The 20,669-nt window shown below is 42.2% G+C and overlaps 1 protein-coding gene across 2 annotated transcripts in view; it reads left to right on the forward strand.

Annotated features, from left to right (window-relative positions):
- Positions 1–20,669, forward strand: part of LOC132591083 (cyclic AMP-dependent transcription factor ATF-2) — a 50,540-nt gene that overhangs the window by 18,260 nt on the left and 11,611 nt on the right. For both annotated transcript variants that reach the window (XM_060263968.1, XM_060263969.1), the window contains 6 exons: positions 139–267; positions 652–830; positions 2,335–2,449; positions 3,215–3,301; positions 10,769–10,918; positions 14,273–14,479. In XM_060263968.1, the coding sequence (XP_060119951.1) occupies positions 139–267; positions 652–830; positions 2,335–2,449; positions 3,215–3,301; positions 10,769–10,918; positions 14,273–14,479 (867 nt within the window). The remainder of the gene's footprint in view (positions 1–138; positions 268–651; positions 831–2,334; positions 2,450–3,214; positions 3,302–10,768; positions 10,919–14,272; positions 14,480–20,669) is intronic.

The raw sequence follows: 20,669 nt of genomic DNA on the forward strand, positions 1-20,669 counted from the left end.
GGGTTGTTCCTAATAATAGTATTACATGGATTGTGTTTTGCATCGTAAATGGCCTTGTGTTAAAAAGAGACCCGCTCTGTTGAGTTGATGTGCAGCTGATTTTTGTTAACTAGTTTATCTTCCTGCTAATTTTTCCAGATGCCTCTAGATTTATCACCTCTTGCAACACCAATTATAAGGAATAAGATCGAAGAGCCTTCAGTTGTTGAGACAACTCACCAGGATAGCCCTTTACCTCATCCAGAGTCTACTACCAATGATGAAAAGGTGTGTTCTTGATTAAGTTCATGCAAGTCAGGTACGGCTTGGAAAATTTGCGTGCCGGACTGCGCTATTACAGGGTTATGGAGTTCTGGCATGGATAGTCTTTGTAAAGTGGCTCACTTTGTGAGAAGCCATTTCACATTAGCAGCCACTTTTGCAGAAAAGAGTTCCAGGTATCCCTAGCATAGGAACTGACCCAGAGAATATTTCCATGGGATGGCCCTGATACAAGAACTGTCTCTGTTGCAATGAGGGGGGGGGGGGAACCCTGAGGATTTTTAAATCTATGAAAGAATTGTAAGCAATAAATTTCTGTTGATAACATTTGACCGTAAGGGGCTTCTGGAGAGTCAAAGTGCAATAAGTTTTCCGTTCTCCCCACCCCAGGAAGTATCTCTGCAGCAGACAGCGCAGCCTACATCAACAATTGTTCGTCCGGCTTCCCTACAAGTTCCTAATGTGTTGCTTGCAAGTTCTGACTCAAGCGTCATTATTCAGCAAGCCATACCTTCACCAACTTCTAGCACCGTCATAACACAGGCACCATCCTCCAATAGGCCAATAGTGTGAGTTTTGTGTGTATGTGTGCACTGAAATATTGTAAAAGGTTTATTTTAAGTACCTTTGACTTGCAATGCACCTCTCTTTACAACAGGTGACATGATCTGGATCAATTGAATGAAACATTTGCAGCTAGAGAGGGTTTTTTTTAATGTAATCTGAAAGAACTGTGAGTCTTGTTCCCTTTTATAATCTGTTGAACAGTCTTATGATTTCTTTCTGTCTGTCTGTCTATCCAGGGCTTTTTTGTACCAGGAACTCCTTTGTATATTAGACCACACCTCCCTGATGTAGCCAGTCGTCCTAGAGCTTACAGGGCTCTTCTTACAGGGTCTACTGTAAGCTCTTGGAGGATTGGCTACATCAGGGGTGTGTGGCCTAATATGCAAAGGAGTTCCTGCTACAAAAAAAGTGCTGTATCTGTCTAAAAAAAAGGGTGTCATTTGTCTACCCAGATATGTTGTCCTTTGTCAGCCTCTGATACTTGTCTTTTAAAAATGCAGTGGTTGAATTAAGTGCCTCCAAGAAAGGGGAGAAAAACACAACCCTACACGAGAAAGGTAACCCAAAAGGCTGAGACAAAAAAAGACAGAAACTAAAATATAGCTACATACATAGTGCTAATGTACAAAATGTCATATATAATTTTAATTATACATTCAAAAGTGCTAAAATATCATTTAAAACTCACAAACTTTTCTAATTGTACCTGAGCACTCCATTGGAACTTTGAGCATTGCAAATTGGGCCTAAGCCGATCCATGGGCATATGAAATATTGTAAATCTTGATGAGTTACCCAGGTTACATCTCTAGAATATTCCTCACCACTTACTCCATGGGTGAACTTCTCGGTGTAAGGTCCAGTCTGTGTATGAGGAGTTTTATGTATATTTTTGTTAAATTTCTGGAGCGCTTAGTTTGAAATTTATCACTGAGGAAGGCTTCTTTTGTATGGATATAATTTTTACCTTTTAACCTGAAAAGAGGAAGTGAAGAGACTGGATTTATACCCTGCCCTTCACTCAGAGTCTCAGAGCACCTTACAATCTCCTTTCCCGTTCCACAACAGACACCGTGTGAGGTAGGTGGGACTCAGAGCTCTCTGAGAACTACTCTTGAGAGGAACAGCTCTGAGAGTTATGACTGACCCAAGGTCATACCAGCAGGTGCATGCGGAGGAATGGGGGATCAAACCTGGTTCTCCCAGATTAGAGTCTATACACTTAACCACTACACAAAACTGGCTCTCAGACTTGTATTTATATTGACTGGACATTTGTCTTTATATTAGGAATAGGTACTTATATGCAGAACGATAGGATTGTAGTTTTTTAATGATATTTTAGCACTTTTGAACATATAATTAAATTATAGATGACATTTTGTACATTAGCGCTACATGTGTACCTTTACTCCAGTGCTCCAGTTTTTTACATATATGCATTGTAAGATATTTTGTGTGAAGTGCACAGTATGGTCATTCTCTTTCTATTTCTGCTTCTCTTAGACCGGTGCCAGGCCCTTTCCCTCTGCTGTTGCATCTTCCTAATGGACAAACCATGCCTGTTGCTATTCCTGCCTCGATCACAAATTCTAACGTGCACGTCCCAACCGCAGTTCCAGTAAGTGTGTTTAAATGGCAGGTTTTAGTCCAGCAATATTTTCCACTTTTCTGAAAGGCAGACGCACCCACATGGTCTGCAGTGTCCGAGTGCTGGAAAACAGCCAGTGAGCTTTAGCTTGACTTAATCCAGAGCAGCATATGTGGCAGAAACAGACCTGGAGAAGTTCCAGGTGGATGGAACAGAGGGCTTGGCAGCACAGCGTGCTGAGTTGAGAGACAGGAGCTGAAGAGTGAGCAGCTAGACCCTCCTCCTGGATCCAGTGAGAAGAAAAGCTCAAGGGGGAAGCTCTTGGGAAAGGGGAGGATCTTCAGATCAGATGATGGGTGTGGGAGAGGCATTCAGCATCAGGCATCCCAAGACTTTTGTCTCCACAAACCAGACTGCCGTCCAGCATCCCCCCCTTCCCTGCAAAGGGCCTGCCCTCTCCACTTGGTGGATTTAAACCACTTTTAAGTCCCCAGTCAGAAACATTATCAAAACGTTTATTGCTAAGTAAGCTCCATCCTGGACCTGTAACTCTCGTGTGTATGTATTTAATTATCCCATTTGTCTTTTGTTAGAACAGCTAGATTCAAGTCCAGTAGCAGCTTAGAGGCCAACAATAAATACAATTACTAGCCTTCTCTGGGGCAGTACAAGTTGGGCCTTGCAAGTGAAGCTCAGTTGTCTTGGAGCCTTTGAGTTGAAAAGAGCAGCCAATCCTAGCTGCTTATGAAGTAGAATATGCTCTTATTATGTATTGATTCTGATTTTCTTGGACAGCTTGTTCGACCTGTCACCATGGTGCCTACTATCCCAGGAATTCCCGGGCCCTCCTCCCCACAGCCGGTGCAGTCAGAAGCTAAATTGGTAAGTGGCCCTTCCACAGTTCTTCACTTAAATGATCATGCACAAATGGATCCTACTGTAAATGGATCCTACTATAAGTACAGTAGTAAAACATGTTCTTGCTTTTTAATTGCTAGGGCACTATACAAATCTTTTGTTGTGTGTACTTTACCCTTATCAGGCTATAGCAGCTATCACCAGTCCTGAAGGGAAAGGAGAGCAGTAAACATACATTTCTGTTGTGTAACACGTTTACATCAGTTTCGTTCAGCTGACAGTAAAACAGCCTTTTGCATTGGATAATAATGATGATGCTTAGGATTTATATAGCATTTTAGACAACTGTAGACATTTTCCACAGATTGTCACAGCAGTAGTATTCGGTTTTGAAGTGGACCAATGGATTGTACATCCCTGTCATCTTGCTTTTGTGTGAATATTCTGAGTGCTACTTTATAGGTGACCATTATTTCTCTTTTCTAAGTGATGGAGAAATTTATAGTTTGGATTCTCTGCAGCACTTCAGTCTTCATTGCTTATTTTTTTTAAAAAAGGGAAGTAACCAAACAGTGCCTGATAGCCAGCAGATACGATGTTTGCTTATGATAAAGGGGATGGGAGAGTCTTGCACCCATTCATGGAGTTCACAGCCAGCACATTTGTTATACAGAGGTAACACACTGCTCTAGCTATCAAGATAAAAGGAAACACAAAAAACATGGTATCAGAAACAAGCAGTTAAAATACACCTCTCTGTACGGTTACAGGATTGTAATTTTTATTGCTTGAATCAATTGTTTTGTTGTACAGTATATTATTTGTTTCAGTGAGTTCTTTAATTGGCTTGCATTTATTATTGTAAAACTGGAGGAGAATGTGTGCAATATATAACCTGTAGAGGTAACCATTTTTAAAAAATCTGGCAAATCATATGCATTCAGGGCTGCTTTGAGCAGGACTCTGAGCACCCACTCTTTTGTTTAACAGTGGAAAAGGGAACATGTAGTTTCTGTTACTGCACATTTCATGGCCAAGCACAATGAGATGACGTGAGTATAAAATGTTGAGTATCTATGATATGTGGACAGCAGAACCCTGTAATACCCCTTCTGTTCTTTTAGCTTGGTTCAGAAAGTCTTGAAATATTTTCAGCAGTGGCATGGATTATTTAAGAAATGGGCTCCAGCATGGGTGACTGACCAGGAGGGAATAATTAGGCAGATGTAAGTTCTCACTGTTGCAGCAGGGCTTTTGTTAACTCTTATTTAGTGCATGGCTTAGTATTCTGTGGCAAGGAACTATTCAGATTTCTTTTGTATAATCATGCATCAGGCTAGTTAAAAACAATGAACTAATATCATAGTGTGTTTACAAAGTTTTATATGTGTAAAACGGCAAAGGCTTTTGATTGTACAGGTGAAAAACAAGCACCTCTGAGGGCTCAGAAAGTAAAATCACTTAATTTAAATTTTAACAATCTCTCTAGTTGATAAAAATTTGTTGAATAATTGCATTTTAACCATGTCTTTCAGTGACATGATCATTTTTAAAAAGTAAACATCATACCTTTAGCATTCAAGTTTTGCAAAAGGCACTCATATAGACACTGGGCAGAACTGAGGATATATCTCTGACTGGCATTGCCATAGAGGAAAAAATCATGAGCACTGTTCTGATTTTTCTACTGGTTCAATAAAAATATAGTACTTTTACTTTGGTAAAAAAACCTGGAATTTCAATTGTAATATTGTAGGGGGATAAGAATTGCCTTGGATCTCACCTAGAATTTCAGTGGGTACAGTGGGGAAATTTACAGTGGGAGCTTTCACTTATTCTCCCCCTCCTATGGCAGCCCCAAATGCTGCTTCTAGGGAATGGGGAGCCCCCCAAAAGTTGTTTTTTGGGAAGGAGGGAATCAGCAAGAGAGGAGCTGGTGAACACTGGCACCCCTTGCATCTCTAGCAATTTTAGGCCATGGTTCATAACTGGGTTTTTTAATTTATTTTAAAATAATTTAGCAGGGTTTATGTGACTTTAGATCTGATAGTTATTACACTTCCTCCATTCCATAGCTATTACACTTCTACCATACAGATGCTTGCATTCAGAGAGAGCCTGGTGCAGTGGTTAAGAGCAGTGGACCCTAATCTGGAGAAACAGGTTTGATTCCCCACTCCTCCACATGAAGCCTGCTGGGTGACCTTGGGCCAATCACAGTTCTCTCAGAGCTCTCTCAGCCCCACCTACCTAACAAGGTGCCTGTTGCAAGGAGAGGAAGAGAGGGCAATTACAAGCCAATTTGAAACAAGGTAGAGAGAAGCAGGTTGTAAAACCCAGCTCTTCTAATTAGGAAAGTTTTGATTACCTGAGTGATTGGGAGAGGCTCAAACACATAGTGGGATCAGTTACAACCACTCTAAGATAACGATTAGGTAAAATAACTCAAATTGTGTTTAAAATATATATATTTTAAAAAACCCTTTACCAATAGGTTAATATACTGTTTTGATGTTACATGCGTACAAACTCAGCTTTTTATTTACAAGTAGGCAATGACTGTCTTGAGACTTAGGGTTTAGTGAAAAAGAACTGCTAAATTAAACAGATAGATAAGATGTCTGCATATATCATGATTAAAATTTCATTTTGCATTCTTTCACCTTCTAGAAGTAAGGAAGAGTAATTTATCTTGTATGCCAAATTTGCATCCATGACTGCATTCATATAAAGAATGTCCTTCTTCTGCCCATTATGTACCTTCTAACTGCCAGCAGCTCCTAGAGTGTTCCTTTTGGTTTGGAATCAGCTCTGTGTTCTCTAGTGGCATTTCCAGGCGTTGCTAGCTTTTAATAGGGCACCTTACCTGAGAGAGCTGGAAAATCACTGGATTTTATGGCATTCTCTGCCTTGTGTCTCTTTGAATGGCATTATGTATGTAAACATTTACATGGTATTGCATCCGATGAACTGTGAGGAGAGGCCCTTGAGGTGGCAGCTCCTTAACCTGCCTCCCCCCACCGCCCTCTTTTGAGTACTGTGGCTCAGGGGAGCCTCTTAGACAGGGGTGTCAAACATGCAGCCAAGGGGCCATATCAGGCCCCCGGAGGGCTCCTGTCAGTCCTGCGAGCAACTCACTGTCATCTGCTTCCTCATCTCTTTCTTGCTTCCTTCTACATCACAACTTGCTTTGCCAGGCTTGCTCAATTGCACAGGAGTAACAGAGCAAAGCTCCTCCCTTGGTGAAGAAGTGGGGGAAGGAGAGCTAGCTTTGCCAGGTTCTTTCAATTGCGCAGCAGAGCTACAGAGCCAAGCCTTTCTCCTTTCTGTTGGCTGAAGCTCAACAAGCTGGTGAGGTGGATTAGGCTGAGTGTGTGTGTTTGTATGTGTCCTTTATAAAGTTTATCTCTCCCCTACCTGACTTTAAATTTTATGACACAACAGGGCCCGGCCCGACAAGGTCACATTTATGTCAGATCCTGCCCTCACAACAAATGAGTTCGACACCCCTGCTCTTAGAGAAAAAGCCTTGAGGAAGCTTCAATGAGATGGGAACAAAATTATCCCCACACTCTTATTGCCAGTGCTTTATTATCCTTCTTCCACCAGCAGAGGGAAGGTGGGGGTAGGATAGAATTTGGTTTCACAGCTGCCTTGGGCTTGATTTTGTAGACTCATACATGAATATCCATAGGGCATTGTGTCTGTAAAAAAAAACTGAATGCTGAATTTTAATTGTTTGATATTGAAATTGCCTTTCAAAAAAACACCCAAACTTTGAGCAGTGTTTTTTTTCCAGATTCTTCATATACCATTTTTTTGTGACAAACTGAGAAATACCTGGAGCATAGTGGGGAGCCAGTAGCTTTTCTGCAGGGGGTTACTACTGAGAGTTGACAGAGGGCAGCTTGGCAAATGTTCAGGAGCTCCCATTAACTTTGTTGAGCCCGGCATGGGACCTCGTGTTCAGCAGAATTCTCCTGACCTGCCTCTCTGCATGCCGAGCTAATCAGCAAACACCTAATGAGCCTGCTCTAAAGAAACAGACCCTCTCCCAGCCTACTTAATTTTCATACATTCTCCGGGGGAGGGGGAAGACAAGGGGGGAAGACAAGACTTCATGAGGACTGATGATGCTGCAAAGACCACAATAATGATAATTAACTTGCTGAATTTAGAAGATTATGCTGTTAATTAGTTGCAAAATAAAGATAAGTAATAGTGCAGCAGATGGTAGGATAACACCCAGGAGGGGAAGGGTTATTACTCTGATGAGGTTTTGTGGCAGATATGAAATATGGATAGGAGTCTTTCATAAATTGTTTCTAGAGTATTTTCTCTTGTTTTTATGAACTCATGATGGAGTGATCTATTCCTACCAGTTCTGACAGATGTGATGGGGAGCTGGTTTCAAGGGTAGACATGTTTTTCAGCACCCTTGCTGCTGAAGAGTACAGCGTTTCAGCAATATTGCAAATAACCATTCAGTTCCTATTACTGCATTATTTATAGGTGCTAATTGCAATGTATGTGTAACTAAATACTAGAGTTTTTTTAACATATGTCAGCATCATGCAATGCACTGGACAGTGCATTCCATTGTGAAGCTTAATAGAGTAGCTTGACTGTGTCTTGCCTTCCAATTTAATATATTTTCTAGAGTTATTGTGCTATAGATGTTGCCCTGGATGAAGAGCAGAACATGAGCGGATGCATTAAGTTTATGCAATGGGTGAATTACTGTTTATCGTTGAGTGGAAACATTACATTTCTTATACTATGACATATGAGACAATATATTAAAGCGATAGCCATGTTATTCTGTCTGTAAACATATCTGTCTACTGAAGACACAATACTGAGAGCCAGTTTGGTGTGGTGATTAAGTGTGCGAACTCTTATCTGGGAGAACCGGGTTTGATTCCCCACTCCTCCATTTGCACCTGCTGGAATGGCCTTGGGTCAGCCATAGCTCTGGCAGAGGTTGTCCTTGAAAGGGCAGCTGCTGTGAGAGCGCTCCCAGCCCCACCCATCTCACAGGTTGTCTGTTGTGGGGGAGGAAGATAAAGGAGATTGTGAGCCACTCTGAGACTCTTCGGAGTGGAGGGCGGGATATAAATCCAATATCTTCTTCTTCTGGTGAGGTAGGCTCTAATTCATGAAAGCTCATGCTGGTATAAAAACGCTAGTCTTCATGGTGCCAGAGAACTCCTGTTTAGTTCTGCCACTTCGGACTAGCACATCTACTCCTTGCAGTTGTATTCTGGTATTGCTTCAATTCTAGGGCTGTTTTTTTAGAGCTGGATGAGCAGGTGTAAGTGGTGCTGCTGTAAAAATCAGGGTAGTCAAGCTTATCCTCTGCACTCTATTTGTCATTCATGGATGTTTGGTTTGCTTGTGATAACGATTTCTATTAGTCTTAATATGCATGAGCTGCTTGAAAACCATGTTTGTAAATTAAACAGCAGGCTGTATAGCCTCCAGCCAGGGTGCAAGAGGAAAACTGCCTTGGTTGCCATGGCTGATGCCCTGCACTTCTCAGGTGAAAGAGATAGGTGCTTTCCTGGTAGTTCTCCCGGACCCCTCAGCTTCTTTTGATACTGTCTGCTGGGTGCCTTTTATCAGTTTTTTGGCCATTATGACTTTGGCAGCATGGTTTTACAGTGGTTCTGTTCGGCAGTGGCTGGTGATTACTTTGCTACAGAGTACCACAGGGTTCTCATGCAGTTTAGCAACTCTGTGTCACCTCTGGAAGAGATCATTTGGAAATTTGGAGCAAGGTGCTCATCAGCACACTGATTATCAGCTCCCATCCAGTCCCAGGAAAGCAGTGTATAATTCCCTGGACTGGTACATGGAATCACTGAAAGGCTGAATTGGGCAAACTAACTGAAACTTAATCCAGCTAAGAGGTAAGTGCTGTGGCTGGATAGGGTTCCTCTCCCCCTGCAGGCTAGCTATTCTGGAATGCTCTTGGTTCCATCATCACTTTCTGGATAAGCAGATGGTGAAGATGGCCAGGAACATGTTTACAAGCTTAGCTGGTTAGCCAGCTGCAGCCTTTTCCCAGGGGAAGTGTGGCTAGCAGCTGTGATGCATGCTTTGTCCACAGCCAGACTGGACTATTATTCTACATTGGACAGCCCCTGAAACCTATCTGGAATTGCCAGTTGGTGGCTGTGAAGTTAATACGTACCTGCTGTAATAAACATAGCCAGTGCTTTACCAGCTTCAGTGGCTTCTGGTTTGTTTCTGAGCTCAATTCAAGGTGCTGGTTTTGACCTTTACAGCACTAAATGGTCTTGGTTTGAAGTATCTACAAGACTCCCTCTGCCCCAATGAATCTGTCTGGGGCTTGAAATCAGCTGGAGGTTTCCTCTTGCAAAAACCTGTATGTTTAACTTCTGCTACTGTAGCTGTGTTTTTAATTTGGTTTCACTTTTATATTTTATACATTAGTGCTTTTATTGTTATCCCTGTGTATATTGCCTTGGGTACTCTGGAGAGCAATAAGGCAGGATGCAAGTTGTCTAAGCATATAGTATTTATAAATGCAATGGGGCAGGCACTTAAGTATGATTTGATATGTGGCTGTGTTTTGGTTTTTTGTTTGTTAATTCAGGCTTGATAACTCCCATACTTTTTGACTGCTTTATTTTTGGTGTCATGTTTGTGTGTGCACACGCATTACACTTTTAAAATAAATTCCAGGCTGATGACTCAGCTGTCTGTATGATCCAAAGTATGATGCTGTTTTGAATCTATAACACTCTTGAACTGAAACAAGCATGATTTGGCTCATATCTAAAAGGCTAAGGCATTAACAGACATTTTAATGCATATTCTTGTGAAGAGGGAGAGGTCTTGTATTCAGGAGCAAAACCAGAAATGTGTCCTTGGCTGTGTTTTTGAAGTGCAGCGTTCGTAGGCTTTCATGTTATGTCCTTAGATGTATAGCATTTCAGTGCGTGGACACAGTACCTATTAAGCATGCTTGTGATCGTTCAAGATGGTAATTTGAAAAGCAAGCATTTTTTAGGTGTGCAAGTTTGTGCTGTTTAACGTAAAAGTCACATCGGTGTAATCTGGCACTGTTCAATGGCATATTACACTGTAGTACTAAGAGATGACCAGTCTTTATTTCTCAGGGGTCCCTCTTTGTAATCATGCATGTAGCTAAATGCCATGTACAGCTGCGATGGAGCGAGCATGACACCCTCACATTTTCTGATCATGTTGTCTTGTCTGCTTAGTGAACCTCACTTGCGATAGCTGATGCTTTGAGAACAAAAGGTTTGTGTTCCATCCTCTCCCATACACTTCGAATACTTCTTGACTTTGCCAAGGGTGAGCTCATTTGACCTTTTGGGAAGTACCTGCAGCAGCATAAAATGGTGAACGGTAAAGCAACTACTGTGTGATATTGAATAACGTGGCTCATTATGGAGATAAACGCATGCCTTTTTGTTTTTGTTGTTGTTGTCTTTTCAGAGATTAAAGGCTGCTTTGACCCAGCAGCACTCTCAGGTAACGAATGGAGATACTGCCAAGGGACAGACGAGCGGATTGGTTAGAACTCGGTCCGAAGAAGCACGACCGCAATCGCTACAGCAACCTGCCACTTCTACTACTGAAACACCGGTAGGAGGCCTGGCTTCTGCTTCTGTTTTGCTATACCACAGAAGTCCCTATGACCCTTTTTCAGACAAAATTCTAAAAATGAGTTGGGAAGAGAAGCAGCTGCTCTGGGTACAAATTCTATTTTGTAGTTTGTGATTGTGAATGGGTTTGGATCCATTTGATAGAGGAGCCGTGCTACAGCGGAAGAGACGTGTTGTGCTGACAAAAGGGTTCCTTGCATTGAAAGAAGGCTCTGCCATCAGTGGGATGGAAACTGTGGATTCAAGAATTTTGTTATGATCCTAGATCAGCTGACTCAATGTAGTCAACAGAATCAGCAGCACATAGAAGAAGATAGATATAGAGAATGAAAACTCATAGTCTTGGTAATTTCACTTCCTTGATACTGGAATAGTTAATAAAAAAAGATGCAACCAAATTCCTGCTTGTTAAACATGCCGAAGCACACAGTTTAGCTACCTTAAGAGTTTCTTCATTGGAATCTGTCAAAGGAGGGACATATAAAATTTGTCAGATCTGCCTGGAAAATTGGATCATATTTGGATGATGCATAATGCACATATGCCCTTTAAAAAAAAAAAAAGTGCAATAGCATGTGTTTAGCTGCTTCAGCTGCATTCTCTAGGCAAGGACAGACATGCTGAGCATGGGGGTACAGAAATATTTTCCTAGCAGAAAAGTTGAAGTTAGAACTTTAAAGCAGGCCAAAGTGAAGGCTCTTAACCAGTGTTCCCTCTAAGCTGAGTTAGCGTGAGCTAGCTCACAGATTTTTAGCCTTCAGCTCGCTCATTTTTGTCTTAGCTCAGGAAGGATGACCCCAGAGCACAATGTAGTAGCTCACAACTTTAATGCCAGTAGCTCACAAAGTAGAATTTTTGCTCACGAGACTCTGCAGCTTAGAGGAAACATTGCTCTTAATATATTTGGGGAATTCTAAGGCATAACAATATCCTGCTAGGATAGAAGTTTTGCTGTGGTCCCCTGATGTTGTATAGATTTGAGCTTGTGCTCTGTCAACTTGTAGGGCTGTATTTAGGGTTGCCAACCTCTAGGTGGGGCCTGGAGATGTCCTGCTGTTACAACTGATCTCTGGCCAATAGAGATGAGTTCTCTGGAGAAAATGGCTGCTTTGGAAGATGGACTGTATGGCATTGTATCCTGCTGATGTCCCTCCTCTCTCCAAACCTTGCCCTCCCAAGGCTCCATCCCCAAAATCTCCAGGTATTTCCCAACCCAGAGCTGGCAACTCTAGCTGCATCCCAAATTAGTTGCTTATTTTTTTTTTCTTCCAGAAACCCAAGATGTATAGGGCTATGGGCCACATGGATTTCAGCATCACAGAAAACTGGCGCCACTGAGTGTGGGCTTATAGAGTGCTGTCAGTTATCCCTTAAATTTTTTTAAATCAATTGTGACTAAGCGCCACGTGTTCCTACGGTCCAACGTAGCTGCTCACATTTACTTATATTCTGAGCCAAATGATACACAAGCTGAAAGCAAAGGGAAGGCATCATTCATGAAGGTTGCATGAATTTCAGAATCACCCTAGCAAGAGACCTCAGGGAGGTAAAACACCAGAAAATACAGGGAACAGTTTCCTTGGTTCTCACTGAGTCACTCATTAAAATAGAACACACCATCAAAATATAACATTCCGTCTCCAAAATGGCACTGATCCAATTTAGACATGCATAAAAAAGTGGGACAAGCCGATGGAATATAGTGTTCTGGCCAGACATCTGGATGTGCAATTTTCATCTGTAAGAGGGTTTTTGTAGCCCTTGTGTTGATGGAGATGAAATTCAGTAGCCTTTTTTCCTAATTTGTAGAAAGTAAAACACGTGTTTGAGACTTCTGGTTAACCACAAGTGAGTTTCAAATGCAGGGGCACAAGTGTGCTTTGAAAATGAGCCTTCTGATATTTAGTTGATTTAGAGCCAGTTTGGTGTAGTGGTAAAGTGTGCGGACTCTTATCTAGGAGAACCGGGGTTGATTCCCCACTCCTCCACTTGCACCTGCTGGAATGGCCTTGGAATGGAATGGAATAGCTCTGGCAGAAGTTGTCCTTAAAAGGGTAGCTGCTGTGAGAGCCCTCTCAGCCCCACCCACCTCACAGGGTGTCTGTTTGGGGGGAGAAAGATAAAGGAGATTGTAAGCCGCTCTGAATCTCTGATTCAGAGAGAAGGCCGGGGTATAAATCTGCAATTCTTCTTCTTCTTGGAAAATTCATGTGCCACCTCTCCAACTGTGCAGGAGGCGGCTTGCAACAATAGAATGAAGGAGACAACAAAGACCAATCATACCAACACAAGTATATCAGCAAGACAATCAAAGTCAATTAAATAAAAAGCATGTCAATAATAAAGTCAATAAAAATGCCAATAAAAAGCATGTAAAATGAAGCAGCCTAAAATTATATTGATAAAACAGATTAAAGGCTAGCTAAAACAACTTAAGAAAAGATTGAACCCTTTCATTAAAAGTCTGGGTAAAGAGAAATGTTTGGCCTGGGTCCTAAAGGAAAAGAATGTAGGTTTCAGTTGAACCTCCACAGGAAGAGCATTCCTTTGCTATATTGTTGGACTCCAAGAAAACCTTTATTTTCATTACTGTACAATCTTCATGTGTGGAGGCATATTTTTATTTTGTGTTAGGCTAAATGTTTTGCTGTGTACAGTGTCAAAATTTAAGCACCCAAGCTTTTCCAGGTGACTTTATCATAAGTTTATAGTTGGAAAGGACTTCCTTGGCTGTTGGGTCAAAATCCTTCCCTGATCAGCTTCCTTAAATGAAACTTGTTCCAGGTTTTTTTATAGGTTTCTTAAGGAAAACAATGCTGAAACCTCTTCAGCCTGTACATTTCTTCTACTACTTTATATTGGGACTTACTTGCGTGGATTTTTTTTTTAAGATGAGGAGGTTAAAACAATGCATATTAACCTCCTGTGATCTATGCCATTGTGACTTTGCCTTTGCCATGGCTACTTTAATAATCAAAACAGGCCATTAGGTCATTGTGGTTTTCTATCACTTTGCCAACTTATGTTACGTTCACTATGTGCACCTATGTGCACCATGTCAGTTCTTCTGTTTTGTTTTTTTAAAAAAATAAATCAATTCCATGTGTACCAGTATATGCTGTACTAACTGAGCCAGCCATATGTTTATTTTTTATTTTAAAATCCGCATCCTGCCTTTCCTTGTGGTCCAAGGTGGGTTACAATAATAGTTTTGTTTTTTTAAAAAAAATCCAATTAAAATCAGAATAAAAAACAGAGTCCATATCCCCTGTCCTCATCTTCATGTGTATATCTGGGTTCCCTTTTGAATTACAAGTTTCCTTGATTTCTATAGGCTTCTCCAGCTCAGCCTGCGCCTCAAACTCCAAATACAGGCGGTCGCCGAAGAAGAGCAGCGAACGAAGATCCTGATGAGAAGAGGCGAAAATTCCTAGAACGGAACAGAGCAGCTGCTTCAAGATGTAGGCAGAAAAGGAAAGTCTGGGTACAGTCTTTGGAAAAGAAAGCGGAAGATCTAAGCTCATTAAATGGTCAACTACAGGTATTTCTCTCTCTTTCTCTTCTCCCTGCCTTACTGTTTGATTGTCCTAGGCCCATAGCATTTACATAGGGGTGTCAAACATACAGTCCGTGGACTGGAGCCAACCCCTGCAGGATCCTCTCTGGCTCACAAGCAACTGGCTGTTCCTGTTTCCTCCTCTGGGACTGCTGCTGCTTTTCTGTGGCTCCTCAGTCACACAGAAGAGATACATAGCCACACCTCACTTCCCTCTATTGGCTGAGTCTCCTCCCCTCTCCTCTTCCTGTGGGAAGAAAGGGAGGGGGCAGGAGGGAGGGAGAGCACACACCAGAGACAGCGGAACTAAAGTCAGTCCCATTGCACCCTTAAGACCAAGAAAGTTTTGTTTCAGGTATATACTTTTGTGTGCAGACAGGCTCACTTATTCGGAGGGAGGGGGTGCTGTTTACTATGAGACTTGATCTCTGTGGGAATGAGATAGAAAGCCAAGCCTCTTTTTCCTCCATTGGTTGAAGAAAGGGAGAGAGCATACCAGAGAGAGCAAAGTCGTAGTCAGTCCCTTAAGACCAAGGAAGTTTTATTTCACTACTTTGGAGGGAGGAGGGATTCTTCAGAAAATGCAGAGCAAGATCCAGAAGGTGGTGGCTGTTTTGGAGACTGAAGTTCAAGGCCATGTGGTTTGCTGGCTGCAAGGTGTTGTTGGCTGTGCATGTGGCCAGAGGATTAGCAGTCTCTGCAAACACTGCTTTTACAGCTGGAGGTGACAGATGAGAGAAGGGCCGGAGGTGTTCTCTATCCATCTCCTCCCCCTGCAGGCTCCTTCTGATTAGCTCTCCTGGCAACAAGTTGCAGGTGCTTTCACAGGGTGTTTCTGAAGTCAGTTAAACATATAGTTCTCCTCAGCTGGTGCTGGCCAGTTTGGAGGGGGTGGGGGAGAGCAGCCTGTCACTCAAGCTCTCCCTTCCAGTGAAGAATTCACTCTTCACCTTCCAGATCTCTGAAATTTCTGCACTAGGAAACACGTTAAGTGCAATCTGTTGCGGAGGAGCTTTTGGATGGCTCTTTTTGCAGGTTGTTGCTAATTTTGTTAATCTGTGAAGCAATTAACTATGTGAGACTTATTTCCCTTTGTCTGTCCTGAACTGACTGCCCATCCGCTTCATTGGATGCCCTCAAGTTCTATAGTATTTGGGGAAAGGGAGGAAAATTTCTCTTGGTCAACTATCTCCGTCCCATGCATAATTTGATAAACCTTACCTGGAGAGCCGCCACCACTCTGAGTAGACCTGGAGGTGAGGAGAAGTTTGCATTTCTCAGCCATTTCATGTTTTCACTTGGGTCCTAGGCTCAAAGCATTGACTGTGAGAGCAGGTTGGGAAAAGGGTTTGATCCCCACTCCAGGCAGCATGGGGGCATTAGTCCAGTGCTTCACTGCTGGTTCTGCAGTCTGCCCACGTGGATTTTCCTCTGCCCCTGATTTGATGCAGTAATTCAGAGCAAGAGGTGTTAGTTATCAAAGACTGTTAAATAAACAAAATTTTGTAAGAAGGTTAATGTTTCAAGTGTGTTTGTATTTCAAGTTAAAAATAATAGCTTTGTGTTTTGTCTGTGCCCTTGATAAAGTTTATATTTCTACAGCCTGGTATTACATTTTATGACATGTATGGCCCAGCCCAACAAAGGTCTCATTTATGTCATATCCAGCCCTCATAACAAATGAGTTCGACATCCCTGATTTAAAACTGATTGTACCAGTTATCCAGTGTGTTATACTTACTTGGATTACTTTAGTTGATTTCTTAAAACAGACGTGTTAATCTCTAGAAAGTTGTTTCCCAGTAATAATAGCAATTGAATGGCCTTGCATGTAGAAAGCCAGGAGATCCTGAGCCTGCTTCGGCAGGGAGGGCGGGATATAAATCCAAAGATTGTCTGACAGCCAATCAGCTAGACGAGGTGGCCGAGCTAGACTTGTTTTTAAGGGAAGAGCCATTTCAGAGGTGGTTTGCTCTGACCTGCATAGCCCAGGCTAGCCCATTCTCATCAGATCTTGGAAGCTAAGCAGGGTCAGCTGTGGCTGGTATTTGGAAGGGCGACTTCCAAAGAATACCAGGGTTGTGATGGAGAGGACACAAACCAACATAAGAAAATAAGAAGAGCCCTGCTGCTTCAAACCAGTGGTCAGGGATAGCTCTGTCACTAGGCGATTGCCTAGAGCGCCGAATTGGGTGTCTCCCATGTGACTCGGTGACATTATGAGTGGGGGTGGGGGGAGGTGCCAGAAGTTAGCCTTGCCTAGGGTGCCCAACAGGCTGCACACACAGACACCCTGAAGTCAAGTCAGCCGGAACTGTGTTCCTGTGAGTTCCTGTTCAAAAAAAAGCCCTGAAAGTAAGTAAAATGTCTACTTAAAATGTTAGGAAGAATGTTCATTTCACCCCCTCCCCCATGAGGTGATATTCTTTTAGTATTTAGTTAGTGACATTTATATGCTGCCAAGGGGGTGGAATTCTAGCAGGAGCTCCTTTGCATATTAGGCCACACACCCCTGATGTAGCCAATCCTCCAAGAGCATAGAGCTGTATGCTCTTGGAGGATTGGCTACATCAGGGGTGTGTGGCCTAATATGCAAAGAAGCACCTGCTAGAATTCCACCCCTGATGCTGCCTCTCCAGAGCAACTTGATGCCTGTTTTGGTATTGGTTAGTTTTTAACATTTAGGTGCTACATATACTGAAATGTGACCTAATTTATTCTGTTTTTCACTAGAAGACAGTCAACATTTATCAGTTTTCTCTGTTTAATGTGGGATTACATGGGGGGGGGAGAGGGAAACTGTTTCTGATTGCTGAGGGATAATTGCATAGTAACAGGTATAAAGGAAATACTTTTTTTTAACCGTCTGCCAGCAGCAAAATAGTGGCTGTGAAGAACAAAACAACTTGTAAAGAAAGCTGAATGTCAAAGAAATAATTAAGCTGTACTTCTTGTGCAAACATGAATCATGCGTTTCCACAGTCATTCTTCACTTGACAAGGCAACGGAGCTGACTAGCATAGTGGGCAGGAATGACCCCATAGTTGCTTGCCTGCAGTATCAGAGTTAGGTGTGTCTCCAAAGCACTTCCTGAGTCCAGTTGTTTTTGTTCTTGCTTTGTCAGGTCGACACAATAACCAGGTCAAGGAATACAATCAAGACCAATACTTCCTCTAAGCTGTGGAGTCTTGTGAGCAAAAATTCTGCTTTGTGAGCTACTGGCATTAAAGTTGTGAGCTACTGCATAAATTAACTTGCTCTGGGGCCATTTTTCCTGGGCTAAGACAAAAATGTGTGAGCTGGAAGCTAAACAACTGTGAGCGAGCTCACACTAACTCAGCTTAGAGGGAACACTGATCAAGACCATATAAATACAGAATATTATTAATATGTTTCATTCTCAGTATGACACCATCTATGGATACTTAAATCTGGAAACATGAACAGGCAAGAGAAACCTTTCTAGAAATCTGAGAATAGCCCCAGGTTTGCAGAAAAATCTGAAGTCTTAAAAACACACACACGCACACACATTGGGGGCTTTAAAACCCCCCACAATAATCAAGCAGTTCCTGTAACTTTTCAGTGGCCATAGCTAGCCTTTCAGGCTTGGTTTTGGTCAATAAAAGGCATCGGAGGAGGCAGGGCTCTTTTCCGGGCTGTTTTGGTCTTTTAGGGAGGACTCAAGAGGGCAAGGCCTAGCAGCAGCCATCAGATAACTTGGTACCAGAAAACTTGCCGGATTTGCCCAGGCCCAGCTGCTTGCAGCTGTTCAACAGCGGCCACCCCATGACAGCCAGTGTGGAATAGGGTTTAGAATTTCAGACTAGAATCTGGGAGACACAGCATCAGATTCCCATTCTGCCTTGGAAGCTCATGGGTGTTCTCGGGCCAGTTACATATTCTCAGCCTAACCTACCTCACAGGTTGGTAAGGATAAAATGAGGGGGAGGAGGATGTAAGTTGTTTTGAGTATTCCACTGCCTTATTCCCCGGAATTCTTATTGGATTTTTGGGCTGATTCACTGATAGATAAAACCATAAAAACTTTTCTCTCAACATTGGTTGCTTCTGCTCGCTTGGTTATTGCCAGGAATTGGAAGTCCCCCACAAGTTCCTTACTTAGACAGTGGTACCAGAAACTCTGAGAACAATTTGTGGTGGGCAGGATTATGCTTAATCCATTTTTTTGGGATTCTCGTGCGGTAGTTCCCTTATCAGAGTATGATGACACATGGAAACCAGTTTTAGAGTTTTTGTGTGATAAGGATATAATTCCCTTGATGCAGCTAAAGCTAGATGGTTGGTACCTGTGAATTTAGGGTTTGTAACAGAGTGTTGATGGTATTCTTGGGTATTATGTTTTATAGTTTGGTTGTATGTTCTTATATATTTTTTAAAAAGTAAGTTTTTTGGGATCTTAGTCGTAGAGAAAGGTAGAGGTATAAAAGTAAAGAAAAAATTGATATAACTGGAGATGGGAAGGGCAAAGAAAGGTGAGTGGGAAGGAGAAAAGAAAGGATAGAAAGATGAAGTTGTCAGGAGGAGGAAAAGAGGAAATAGCGTGGGGAGGAGCATACAAAAGAAAGTGAGGTGCCTCCTGAAAGACCTTGTGTGTCTCCAGTACCAACCATGTAACTGGGTCCACACTGGTGGCCAACACCACACAACTGGACCTGGCCTGTTAGCTAGCTCTGCAGAGCTGAGCTTAGGCCAGCCCAGAAACTGGAAGGGTGCAGAGTTTTCCTGGGAAGAAGGACCAGAATGTGAGGGTTCTGGAGGAAGAGAAGGAGAGAAAGGTGAAGATAGGGGCAGATAAGGGTAAATTGACTAGTGGGTGGAAAGGAAAGAAGGAAGCAGGGAAAAGGGGAGAATCTATAGGGACTTGCAGAAAAGGGAAAGAGGAAATAGGGGAAGTGGAAACTAGAGAGTCTCCATGAGTCCTTCTGGGGGCCCCCACTTGTATACTGGTAATACTTGGGTCCTTGGGGGAGGGGCAAAGTGGTCAGTTTCCAAATTATTAAATTGGTTCAGATTGGTTTTATTTCAAAATAAATTGGTGTAAAAATGAGATAATATACTTGGAACAATGGCATGAATTGTGCAGAAAATTTGTACTAATTGGGGGGAAGGGGGTCATTAAGTCTGTTTTCTTGCTGCAGACCTCTGAATCTCCCCTTTTGCTGTAAAACATTAGACCAGATGTTGTTAGAAAAGCCTTTAATACTTCTAAGGACATTAGCTCTGTGGTTCAGACTAAAATGGAAACCCCTTTTTTCACAAGTAGTTTATTTACATAGATGGTTCTCTTAATCATGTAAGTGAGCAGATGAGATTTAAAAGTAATATCGTTCACATGGTAAAATATGTACCACAAGGATTAGCACTGGTGTTCTCCTCCTTTTTAAAATACTTGCTGTTCAGAATATTGATCTTTAGCTACTGGTTCGTGACCTCTCATGAGGGGAACTTATAAAAATTGTACCACCACAAATTTCTTTTTCTATTTTTCTATAGGAATTTCAGTTGAGGCGAAAGGGTGATTAAATGCAAAGCAAAGTTTGGGGCCCTAGCTAATTCCTCAGGTCTTGCAGAGTCTTTGCCTGTCAGAATACTAAAATACTGAGCTTGAAGGACCAATAGTGTCATGTTACATGGTGTGAGGCATCTTTGTATTTTCAGTAGGCTTGCTACCACCGCAGTGCAGTGAGTTTTGTTCCCATCTCTTTAGCCAGGATACTGGGGTTGATGATATCAAAAGTTGGTCAGAGGTACAGGAAGGTCTTCAAATATTTGGGTTCATGAAGGGCTTTTTCAAAGGGTGGGCATACAGCCACTTCGTTCCAGACAATTGGGATTTTTTTCCACTTCAGGAAGCACTTGGTCCAGCTGGGCAATTCCCTACAGACTAGAAGTAGCCAAGGTAAACAAGGAGATTAATATAGTAGGATTATACCTCTCCAAGTATCCTCAGGCTGTACTAATGACATGCACTGAAGCAATGCAGATGGTACAAATTTTATCCACAAAATGTTTAGTTAACATGTTTCAGAGGGCTTTTGAGTGTTTCAGTATTGGTTCATTAGTGACCAAATGGAGAAGCCCCTTCACGGTTGAATGGCTCTACTCTGTGCTGCCTCAATGGTGTGGAAAAGTATTGATGCTTTACTCCCAT

This window comes from Heteronotia binoei, unplaced genomic scaffold (assembly GCF_032191835.1).
Source record: "Heteronotia binoei isolate CCM8104 ecotype False Entrance Well unplaced genomic scaffold, APGP_CSIRO_Hbin_v1 ptg001511l, whole genome shotgun sequence".
NCBI classification, from domain to species: domain Eukaryota; kingdom Metazoa; phylum Chordata; class Lepidosauria; order Squamata; family Gekkonidae; genus Heteronotia; species Heteronotia binoei.